The sequence below is a fragment of the Mastomys coucha genome, unplaced genomic scaffold, assembly GCF_008632895.1.
Source record: "Mastomys coucha isolate ucsf_1 unplaced genomic scaffold, UCSF_Mcou_1 pScaffold3, whole genome shotgun sequence".
Taxonomy (NCBI): domain Eukaryota; kingdom Metazoa; phylum Chordata; class Mammalia; order Rodentia; family Muridae; genus Mastomys; species Mastomys coucha.
The window spans coordinates 49,671,171-49,682,337 of record NW_022196909.1 but is presented as its reverse complement, the minus strand read 5'-3'; the positions used below and the strand labels follow the sequence as shown (position 1 = coordinate 49,682,337).

At 48.7% G+C, this 11,167-nt stretch overlaps 2 protein-coding genes across 3 annotated transcripts in view; both read right to left on the bottom strand.

Moving 5' to 3' along the window:
* Positions 1-390: 390 nt before the first annotated feature.
* On the bottom strand, positions 391-3,965 carry Lsm2 (LSM2 homolog, U6 small nuclear RNA and mRNA degradation associated). Of its 2 annotated transcripts, none has more exons than XM_031347609.1 (5): positions 3,735-3,965; positions 3,160-3,227; positions 1,134-1,164; positions 961-1,020; positions 391-861 (listed from the first exon to the last, which is right to left on the bottom strand). In XM_031347609.1, exons 1-5 carry the CDS (start codon positions 3,735-3,737, stop codon positions 736-738), a joined length of 288 nt encoding a protein of 95 aa, XP_031203469.1. In that variant the 5' UTR covers positions 3,738-3,965; the 3' UTR covers positions 391-735. The 2 variants fall into 2 exon arrangements, with proteins under 2 accessions (XP_031203469.1, XP_031203468.1); XM_031347608.1 differs by lacking the exon at positions 3,735-3,965 and adding an exon at positions 3,483-3,723.
* A 2,705-nt stretch (positions 3,966-6,670) lies between these two features.
* Hspa1l (heat shock protein family A (Hsp70) member 1 like) overlaps positions 6,671-11,167 on the bottom strand; it is a 5,732-nt gene continuing 1,235 nt past the window's right edge. The window contains exon 2 of the mRNA XM_031347606.1: positions 6,671-8,927. Coding sequence (XP_031203466.1) covers positions 6,989-8,914 — 1,926 coding nt within the window. The 5' untranslated portion in view covers positions 8,915-8,927 and the 3' untranslated portion in view covers positions 6,671-6,988. The remainder of the gene's footprint in view (positions 8,928-11,167) is intronic.

Below are 11,167 nucleotides of genomic sequence, written 5' to 3'. Positions count from 1 at the left end.
CCCACAGGACTACCTGCAGCTGCAGTTTCCTACCTGGTGGCTGCTTCAGGACTGAACTGCTGATGAAGACTGAGCTCGCCTATTGCTAATCAGATCCACTTCCCCCGTATCCTACGAAGTTTTCTCTTCCACTACCTCTGGTGGGTGGTGGGCTAGAGAGGCTGTTTATTAAAATAGGCTGCAAAAAGTCTATACAGGATACTCAGGAGCCATTCAGAGTTGGCAATGGCACCTTAACTTACCAGATTACAAGCTTTAGGGCAGAAGTACATAATGCTGGTAAATTAGGTTGGATTCTTGGTTGGAGATGGGAGGAGGAGGAATGTAGAATACTAGAGTTCAACATCCTTTCCCAACTCCCTACGCAAAACAAGGACTACAAAACAGGAATTCAGTTTGCATCTTAAGTTTTATTCCCGATGCGGGACAGATCTTTCCATCCCTCAAATGTATTACATGTCGCCATGGAAGGGCCTAGGATGCAGCTCCCATCTCCAGGGAAGGCAAGAAAAAGGTACAGACTGGGAGCCAGTCCAGGAATGTTCTGCAGTTCCCGGCTCTCTTACCCTCCCTTCTCAACAGAGGAATTAACTCTCATCCATTCAGTTAAAAAGAAAAAAACAATCATTAACAAAAACAAAACACACTTTAAGTACGGGGTGGGGGGGCTGCCTTGTCCTCACTTGGACATCAAGTTATGGGTCACTAATGAAGTGAGGGGAGGGGAAGGTGCCATCACTGTTTCTGCTGAAGGGCTTCCTTCCTTGCCGCATCCTGGAGCAGCTGCGTGTCCACCTCATCTGCTGGCAGCTGCACATAGCGGACGACTGAGCCCCTGATGAAGCAGTTCTTGACTGACAACTGGAGACAAATGTGAAAGCACCTCCATTAAAAGTGTGTTCTCCAGCCGCCCAGGGGCCTTTCGCTTTAAAGATTTCCTCCTCGCCAGCCCCAACTCACCATGTGAGGGTATTTCTCAGGATCTGTGACACTGATGTCCGTTAGCTTGATATTGAGGTACTAAGTAAGAATGAGGAATATCGTCATTAACCCTAGAGACAAGATACAATAATCTACCCGTCACTGACTCCTTTCCCTCCCCAAGAACAAACTGACCCTTTACTGTAGCTCACCTGGTCCACAGAGTGGAGGGTTCCACAGATGCTGTCAAGGGCAAAGGGGGAAGCAGCATTAGTTCATGCTGAAATCTGCACAGAAGGAAAATCAGAACTACAACAACACATGGGGGAGGAATTTGAAGCCAGCTGGCAGCACCTGTGAGTTCTGATGGTAAAGCATCCCACTGAGTCTTTGCTCACACCAACACATCAGAAGCTAATCCTCAACTACTGCAGGTCAGGCCTGCATTCCAGTTAATATGTGCAGTTCCTTTTTAAGACAGGTTCTCAATCAGCCCAGGCTGGCCTCAAACTTACGGCAATTCTCCTACCTCCACTTCTGAAGTTCTGGAACTACAGCTGGGACCCGGAATGGGTTTCTCTGTGGGGTCTTAGAACTAGCTCTGTAGATAAGGCTGTCTTCAAACTCACACCTGCCTCTGCCTCTACCTTCTGGGTGCTGGGATTGAAGGTTTAAGGGATGTACTGCCATCAACACCACTCAGCTAGTCATCTTTCAGAGTAGTATTATTCAGGACTTGAGAAGGTCGTGTAAGGCACCAAAACTTGCAACCAATAAACCACAATGTCAGCCCAGGTCTGCATCTGCACAACTCCTGGAAGCATCAACTATACAGAGACAGGGTTTCTCTGTATAGCCCTGGAACTCACCCTGTAGACCAGGGTGGCCTCGAACTCAGAAATCCACCTGCCTCTGCCTCCCAAGTGCTGGGATTATCAACTTATTTTTTAAATATTGATTTTTATTATTTGTGTGTATGAGTACATAGTTACCCACAGAGACCAGAAGAGGGCACCAGACCCCTGCAGCCAGTGTTCTAGGTAGTTGTTATGTATTTATGTATGTAGGTAGTTGTATGCAGCCCAGCAAGCTATTGTGAATCACCTAAAGTAGTTGCTGGGAACTGAACTCTATGTCTCTGGAAGAGCAGCAAGCTATCTCTGCAGCTCCACTAACTGTTGTTTGTAAACACTTACTTATACTGCTTTGGAGCCAGAGACCTACATACACAGAACGGTAGCTGAAATTACTCTTTATTATTATTTTTGCTAGGCTTATCCTTAATGATGCAGATACAAGGTAGGCCTTCTCGGTTCTGCAGCCCTCTAGGCCCCTGAGCCAGGTTAGCAAGGCCAGTGCTCCCACACCGTCTTACATGCCCCACTCACTGTTTTAACAACTTTAATTAACAACCTCACATCCAGAGTTCTACTTCTTCACTCTCTACAGTCTATGAACCCCACTGCTCTGGAGAACACTTGTGTGATTTGACTTTTAGACTACAAAAGGTCTAAGCTACTGTGCACCTCAGTCTAGGCCAGCTTCTAACTTGGCCACGCCGGACATAACCATCCTGCTTGTCAACACCGTGTTCTGTCTTAGAATCAAGGTTCTCAACCACTGATGTGTGCTCAAAGGTTTCAAGAGTCTACAAATGACGTTATTTTAAAAAGAAACATGAGGGCTGGAAATGAAGTTCACTTGTTGAGCATGCCCAGTACCACATGAAAAAACAAACAACCAGGCTTCAATAAAACTGTAATTTCCAAAGCACAATTTAGGAACAAAGTAGACCCTAACGGATGAAATAACAAGAACCCATACACCTACTTCCAATGATACAGCACTTAACCCAACTCTTGAATCCTAAAGAGCAAACGGTACAGCCGGGCAAATCCTAGCACTCAGGAGAGGCAGGAGGATCAGTGTGTTCTAGGGCAGCCAGGCCTACGCATACATGTTACTTAACTGTATCTCACTGTGTAACTCCGGATGGCCCCGGACATATGCAGACTAAGCTGTCCTTGAACTCACATCTCTGTGTCAGTGTTGGGATTACACGCATATGTCACAATACTAGGTTCACTCTTCAACTAATCTTTACACTTAAGACACAAGATATTTCTTCTGTGTTTTTTGCCCACCTGCTCTGAAACAACTCTGTGGACAACAACGACAAAAAGGATCAGGACACCGGCACCCCCCACCTTCCACCAAGTCGCTGAAATAAGGACCTACCTCAGGTCATTCTTGAGTTCCACGACTACATCCTTGCCCACAAGGGACTTGAAAAAGGAGTAGAAGAGCTATTGGAAAAGAGGGAGGAACTATCACATGAAAAGGGACAGGGAGGAAAGAGCCCGTGACAGTACTCTGAAATACGAGTCTTGGCAGCCCCACCTAGTAGTTCGCAAAACTTCACAAACAACAACAATCCGTTGGAGGAGGCTCTGCAGTTCATGGAGCCACCGAGTTGACAGTAGCTGCGCTGCACCCCTCGTCGCCAGAACCCGCTCTCTGAATCGACTACCCCCCTGCCTGGGACCGCTTCCCAGCCGCACCCTCACAAAATCCTGATCCGCAGCACGGAAATGCAAAGCTAGCTTTCCGTTCTCTACTGGCGCCCGTGGGCTTCCTCGTGGACTTGCTGAAAGTTTCCCCCAAAAAACCATTGGTTCCAGGCGGCCTCCTCACACTGGGGTGTGGGCAGTCAGGCTGTAAGGCAAACCCCGGGGCCCGGCAGCAGCCCGAAGCCACAGTTCGAACCGCCCGCCTCGGGCCGCGGCGCTCCCTTTTGACGTCACGGTACCCACCATGGTGCTGGCGCCACGCGGGGCGGCCCGGACCGCGAAGGAAGGCGCCGGGGACTGCGAGCCGGAGGCAGGGCGTGAGCCGGAGCGCGAGGCCGCGCGCGCGGCAAGACAGGATCACGCAGGCGCAAGGGGAACCGCGAAAACCGCGTCCGAACCCGGGCTACCAGGGAGCGGAGGAGGGCAGAGCAGAGAGGACCGCCAAACCGGGAGAGGGCGGGACTTCCGGCCCCCCACTTCCTCCCGAGCCGCGGCTTCCTCCCGAGCGCATGCGTGGGCCGACGCAGCTGCGCGTTGGATGCGGTTCGCCTCTCTCCCTGATGACTGTTTCAGACTCATCTCTGTGCCGCGTGGTTGGCTCCTGGTCTACGTTTTCTATTGAGAATTGTTGAGTTGAGAGGACTGAGAAAATTATGACTTGCGTATTCTTTGATGAGTAAGATTTTAAAATGTTGCTAAGGGCTGGACAGAGTTGGTGCCCTACTGGAATCCTGGAGTTGAGACAGGAGGATTCTGGTTTAGAGGCCGACTTTAAGCTATTATAGCAAGACCCAGTGGCAGAGAGAATAAAATACACACCCCTGCACACTGGTTATGGTGTGTGTGTGTGAGCGCGAGAAACCTGAACACAAATCCTGATTCTTATCAAAGGTTCCCAGTAAGTTTCTCTCGATTTCTGCCTTTTGGGGTGCAGAGGTTTCTGCAGCTTGAACCCAGAGCGGACACACTCTAAGCAAAGCAAATGAACAACAACATCCCCAGCTCTAGTGTTCTTTTTTTCCTTTTTATAATTTTTCATAGAACTCGTCAGTAAAGGACTAAACTGACTGGAACTCAGTGACAAAAACATTTTATTTCATTTTACCTTTTTTTGTGTATGACTATCTTTGCCTGTATGTTATGTCTGCACTACATGAGTGCCTGGTAAAAGAGAGCTTCAAATGCCCTGGGCCTGGAATTACAGTGGTGAGCCACTTTGTGGGTGCTGGGAATCAAATCTGGGTGTTCTGGAAGAGCAACAAATGCTCGTAACTGCTGACCCATCCCTGCATCCCTGAAATATTTACAGCACCTCCAGATACTACTTTGGATGTTCTGGGAACAGCATTACCAGGCTTCTAACAATCTGGTTGTGAAGGAGTTCACAAGAGCTGACTGATAAAAACAAAACAAAACAACCTAGAGCTGGGCGGTGGTGATTCACGCCTTTAATCCCAGCACTTGGGAGCAGAGGCAGGAGGATTTCTGAGTTCGAGGCCAGCCTGGTCTACAGAGTGAGTTCCAAGACAACCAGGGCTATACAGAGAAACCCTGTCTCGAAAAACCAAAAAAACCAAAAACCAAAAACCAAAAAAACTAGAAAAGCCTCAGTAGGCAAGTTCCCAGAGAAGAAAGAGAAGGCCTCGGATGAAAAGGCTTTGTTGTTATTTAGATTGATTTGTTTTATGTAAGTACACTGTGGCTTTCTTCAGACGTGCCAGAAGAGGGCGGCAGATCCCACTACAGATCATTGTCAGCCATTGTGTGTGCTTGCTGGGATTTGAACTCAGGACCTCTGGAAGAGCAGTCAGTGCTCTTAACCACTGAGCCATCTCACTGGCCCTATTGTTTTTAATAGTAATTAAATGGGAAGTTGCTAGGTTGTATCTCCTGTGGATAAATAGGGAAGCACTGGCTATTTTGTCTTCTCCAGGCTGACTGCAGGTGCAAGGCAGTCAGGGGACACGGGTGAAAATTCTGAGAGTCTAGGCCGCTGAATGCAGGGTGGAATTCTCTAGTGTGCCAGGATGACAAAATAGATTGTAGCCAGGGTTTCCTGGGGGTGGGGCTGAGGGCTGAAGCATGCATGACTGAGTAAGCCAGAGATGGACACGGGCTGTTCCTTCCACCTCATTTAATATTTTAAAATTGTTTATGTCTGAGTGTTTTTCCTTGCGTGTCTGCCTGTGTATCACATGTGCGGTGCTCCCAGACACTAGAAGAGAATGTTGGATCTTCTGGAGTTAAAGTTGTTGGCAACCAAATAGGTGCTGGGAATCAAACCCTGGTCCTGTGGAAGAGCAACACAGGTTTGTGACCACTTAGCCATCTCTTTCATTTTCTGAGATAGGATCTGCCATTGATCCTGGAGCTGACAGGTTCATTCAGCTAGACTGACTTGCCAGCAAGACCCTTAGATGCTTCTGCTTGACCGCCCTCCCTTCCCCCCGTGCGGGAATTACAGGTGCACGTCACTGTGTTCAGAGCTGGATCCATCAGGGTACCAAGCAGGATTTGTGACCAGGTTCAGCAGAATCCTCAACGTTTGAACCTAAAACAGGCTGTCCCTGGTTAGAAGCAGTCAGTGCACTTAGCAACTGCTTCCTACGGGCCCAGGGTACCTGAGAATTAGATGTTTGTCTTGGCAAGTGTAATGTTCTGTAATTCCAGTCTTGCAGGCAGAGGCAGCTTAAACAGAAGTAGTTCAGGGCCGACCTAGGCTATATAAGACCCTGTCTCAAAAACCACAAAACAAAACAAAAAACAAAAAGCAAAATGATTTTGTTGGAAATGCTGAACTTACACAAATTCAAGTGCTATGCCCTTATCAAGTTAAACATTCACAAGGGACCCACAAACGGAAAATACATATCCTCCTTTCTTCATTTTAAAGGGACATTGACTGCTTAAAGACACCAGGAGGTAAGCTGGTTAAGGGAGGCTCCGATCCCTTGTATAGATAATGTTTTAGGCTAACCTGGGCTTCAAGAAACTCTGACTCCAAAAATCAAAAGCTTGCCATGATGGTGCATGCCTGTACTCTCAGGACTCAGGTGGCAGAGACAGGAGGATGGCTGCAAGTTAGGGACCAAATTGGTCTATGTAGTAAGTGTCAAGTCAGCTAGACACTTACAATAAGGCCCTGACCAAAGAAATAAATCAAAAGATGACAGAAGTTGTTTCCTTTGGGAACAGATTTACTGAGAGACAAATAACCATCCACACAGGAGGGAGAAAGGTGGGATGTGGATAATAAATAACAGACATCCGAATTCTTCAAATGGCTCAGAGAGGGGCCTGGTTTTCCTATAGGTCCAGTTCAGGATCATAGATGAGAGGGTGGGGGTGTGAAAAGGTGGAGTACCAGGCTTCTCCATCGGGATCCCAAAGGATGGTGAGGCAGGCTTGAGTGCAGTCAGTTCAAGAATCATATTGATGTTTGAAGATGAATAAAATCCGCCTAGAGGCACCCTAGCACCCTGGAGTTCCGGAAAAGGCTAATCTACTTCCTCGATGGTGGGGCCTGTGGCAGCCCTACCGGGAGTATACCCCGGCGCACAGGTGGGCCCAGTGCATCCACTCTGGTACAGTTTGGTGATGATCGGGTTACACATATTTTCCAGTTCTTTTCTTTTATGATCAAACTCATCTTTTTCAGCCAGCTGGTTGGCCTCCAGCCAGGAGAGGATCTCATTGCATTTATCCAGGATTTTCTTTTTGTCAGACTCGCTGATCTTGTCCTTCAGACCCTCATCACCCACAGCGCTCTTCATGTTAAAGGCGTACGATTCTAAGGCGTTTTTGGCAGCGATTTTCTCCCTCTGGCCCTCGTCCTCGGCCTTGTAGCGCTCGGCCTCCTGCACCATGCGCTCGATCTCCTCCTTGCTCAGGCGGCCCTTGTCGTTGGTGATGGTGATCTTGTTGGCCTTGCCGGTGCTCTTGTCCATGGCCGTGACGTTCAGGATGCCGTTGGCGTCGATGTCGAAGGTCACCTCTATCTGGGGCACGCCCCTGGGTGCAGGAGGTATTCCAGTCAGGTCGAAGCGCCCCAGCAGGTTGTTATCGCGTGTCATGGCCCTCTCGCCCTCGTACACCTGGATCAGCACCCCAGGCTGGTTGTCCGAATAAGTGGTGAAGATCTGGGTCTGCTTCGTGGGGATGGTGGAGTTACGCTTGATCAGAACAGTCATCACGCCGCCCGCCGTCTCCAATCCTAGAGACAGGGGAGCTACGTCCAATAAAAGCAAATCCTGTACTTTTTCAGATTTGTCACCCATTAAAATAGCCGCCTGGACTGCAGCTCCGTAGGCCACTGCCTCATCGGGATTGATACTCTTGTTGAGATCCCGTCCATTAAAGTAGTCCTGGAGCAGTTTTTGCACCTTTGGAATGCGGGTAGAGCCCCCTACTAGAACAATGTCATGGATTTTAGCCTTATCCATCTTGGCATCCCGAAGAGACTTCTCCACGGGCTCAAGTGTGCCTCTAAATAGGTCTGCACACAGCTCCTCGAACCGCGCCCGCGTGATGGACGTGTAGAAGTCGACGCCCTCGTACAGAGAGTCGATCTCCAGGTTGGCCTGCGTGCTGGACGACAGCGTCCTCTTGGCCCTCTCGCACGCCGTGCGCAGCCGCCGCACCGCACGCTTGTTCTGGCTGATGTCCTTCTTGTGCTTCCTCTTGAACTCCTCCACGAAGTGGCTCACCAGCCGGTTGTCGAAGTCCTCCCCGCCCAGATGCGTGTCGCCCGCCGTGGCCTTCACCTCGAAGATGCCGTCATCGATCGTCAGGATGGACACGTCGAACGTGCCGCCCCCCAGGTCGAAGATGAGCACGTGCCGCTCTCCGTGACTTCCTTTATCCAAGCCGTAGGCGATGGCTGCAGCTGTGGGCTCATTGATTATTCTCAGCACATTGAGTCCTGCGATGACACCCGCATCCTTGGTGGCCTGCCGCTGAGAGTCATTGAAATAGGCTGGCACCGTGATGACAGCGTTGGTGACATTGTGGCCCAAAAAAGCTTCTGCAGTCTCCTTCATCTTTGTCAGCACCATGGACGAGATCTCCTCTGGATAGAAGGCTTTCTTCTCTCCTTTATAGGACACCATTACCTTGGGCTTGCCCGCTTCATTGATCACTTGAAATGGCCAAAGCTTCATATCTGATTGCACCACAGGATCGTTAAATTTCCTTCCAATTAGACGTTTGGCATCAAAAACAGTGTTCTGGGGGTTCATGGCCACCTGGTTCTTGGCTGCATCACCGATGAGCCGTTCAGTGTCGGTGAAGGCCACATAGCTGGGGGTCGTGCGGTTGCCCTGGTCGTTGGCGATGATCTCCACCTTGCCATGCTGGAACACCCCCACGCATGAGTAGGTGGTGCCCAGGTCGATGCCTATAGCCATTCCTTTATTAGCAGCCATGGTTTTCCGAGGCCTATGGAGAAAGGAAACTTAAAATCATATTTAGGCTAGTGTTGTTTTTTTTTTAAATAATACTTAAGCTATTTAGTATTATTTATTATTTAAGTCAGTTTTCCTCAAGATTCATTTTTAATATTTAATTGTGTACATGCATGTATGTCTGTATGGGTGTATGCACATGAGTGCAGGTACCTGTGGAGGTCAGAGTTATGGGACACCCTTGGAGCTGGAGTTACACTCGGGAACTGCACAACATGGGTGGGCACCAGGAACTAAATCCAGACTTCCTATAAGAACAGATGTGCTCTTAATGGCTGAACCCTTTCTAGCCTTCTTATTTAAAAAAATTTTTTTTTTCTTTAAAAGCTATTTTGTGTCTGAACATTTTGTCTTCATATACATATGTGCCCTAGGAGGTCAGGAGAGAGTGTCAGATCCCCTGAGACTGGAGTCACAGTTGTAAGCCACCACATAGTTGCCAGAAAGTGCTCTTAACTGCTGAGCTGGCTCTCTGGCTCCATCCATCAGTCTTAAAGCCACAAGTGTAAGGTGAACACAGCCCAGACTCTCTACCTTCTTCTGGACAGAAAGAAGCCCTACACAGAGAGCTTGTAAATGCCTTTGTGGCTCTTGTTTTGGTCGGTGTTGGAGGGGGTGCACATGAACACTGCCTTGTTGAAACAGGGCTTCTAACTGGCCTTAAACCCGGCTCAGGTAGGTTATACTGGCTTGCCAGTGAGCCCAGTGAGATCCATCAAGCCTGGACTGAGATCACAGCTGAATTCCAGCATGCTACATTTGTTGTTCTGTTGTGTGGGTTCTGGGGATTGAACTCAAGTCCTCATGCTTACCCAACACTTTACCCACTGAGCGTCCTCCATAGCCTCTTGGAAAGTTTTTTTGTTTGTTTGTTTTTAAGACAGAGTCTCTCTGTAGGCTAGGAGGTTGGCCTGGAACTCACCACACGTATCCCAGGCTACCTTCAAAGGTGCTGCTATTCTCCTCTCTTAGCCTTCCAAATGCCAAGGTCACAGGCGTGAGTCACCACACCAGGCGGTTCTTCTTAACTGTCTGAGTTGTCTGATACACCCTGCAATTCCAGGCTTTTTCTTCTTTTGTAAGAAACAGGGAACCAACTGGGGAAAGGTGCTACAAAGTCTCAACTTCAGAGGTGCCTGGTGCTAATAGTTTATACATTTTGAATTTGTGTCTCTGAAAAATATCACACATTGTCACAATCCCTCTCTGCTCACTTTTCACTGTCTTTATTCTTTGGATTAGTTCTGGGTTTTGTCTCTTTGTATGCTGGGGGCAGAAGCTAGGACTTTGGGGATGCTAGGCAAGGGCTGTACCACTGAGCTAACATTACTCCAGCGAGGGGATGCTAGGCAAGGGCTGTACCACTGAGCTAACATTACCCCAGCGGGGTTATGCTTTCACTGAACTCTTGTCTCAGAGCACACAGATCCTGAGACCCTCCAGCAGCCCGAGTCTCCCACATGTCTGTTTCAGGATCATCCCTGGCTTCGGCAGTGTTTCCTCTCTACCAGATGTCATACATGAAGACAGGCTGGTCAAACATCAACAGGACACAGGAGGCATCCATAGGCCCCTTTCCACTGCCAAAATGGTTTCCTACTTAGTCTGAACCTTGCCCCGGTAGACTTGATTAAAATCTTTGAGTCAATAATGAACTTCGGCTCTATTCACTTTGAAAGAGACTCACTATAATAGGAATTCTTTTCAGAATGGGTCTCATCAATATTTTCCAGGCCAGAGTGGAGCTGGCAGTCTCTCTCCACAGCCTCCCAAGTAGCTGGGAGTATGGTCTATGCTAGCCATGGCTGGGTTTCTTCGCCATGAGTAGGCTGTTTGATGGATGTTTGTCTCTGTGCACTTGTCTTCCCTTAGTAGCCCACACACTTGGAATTATCCTGCACTTGTCTATTTGTGGCTGGCCTTATTTCACTCACCACAACTGTCCTTAATTCTTACCCATGAGTTTGCCTATTTTGGTACTTCCAGAACTAAGCACTGTTCATGTGCGTGTCTCCACACTCTCCTTACATGATCATCTCTCCAGAGACACGAGGTTGCTTCCACTCCTGGGCTATTGCGAAGCTGCTGCTATTAGCCTAGGTTCACACACACATCCAGACCTGAATTTCATGACAAAGGACTTACACGGACGGTAAACAACAGTGTTCTCAGCTACTCCGGGGGTGGAAGGTAAGTGGGTCTATATCCTCCATT

What these genes read in the sequence shown, in the direction of transcription:
- Lsm2 (XM_031347608.1), bottom strand. Translation starts at nt 3,593, where the DNA reads ATGGTTTTTTGGGGGAAACTTTCAGCAAGTCCACGAGGAAGCCCACGG. An exon ending in CGGATCAGGATTTTGTGAGG is followed by an intron (nt 3,228 to 3,482) that starts GTGCGGCTGGGA and finishes CTTTTCCAATAG; the next exon opens with CTCTTCTACTCCTTTTTCAA. An exon ending in CTGAGAAATACCCTCACATG is followed by an intron (nt 862 to 960) that starts GTGAGTTGGGGC and finishes ATTTGTCTCCAG; the next exon opens with TTGTCAGTCAAGAACTGCTT.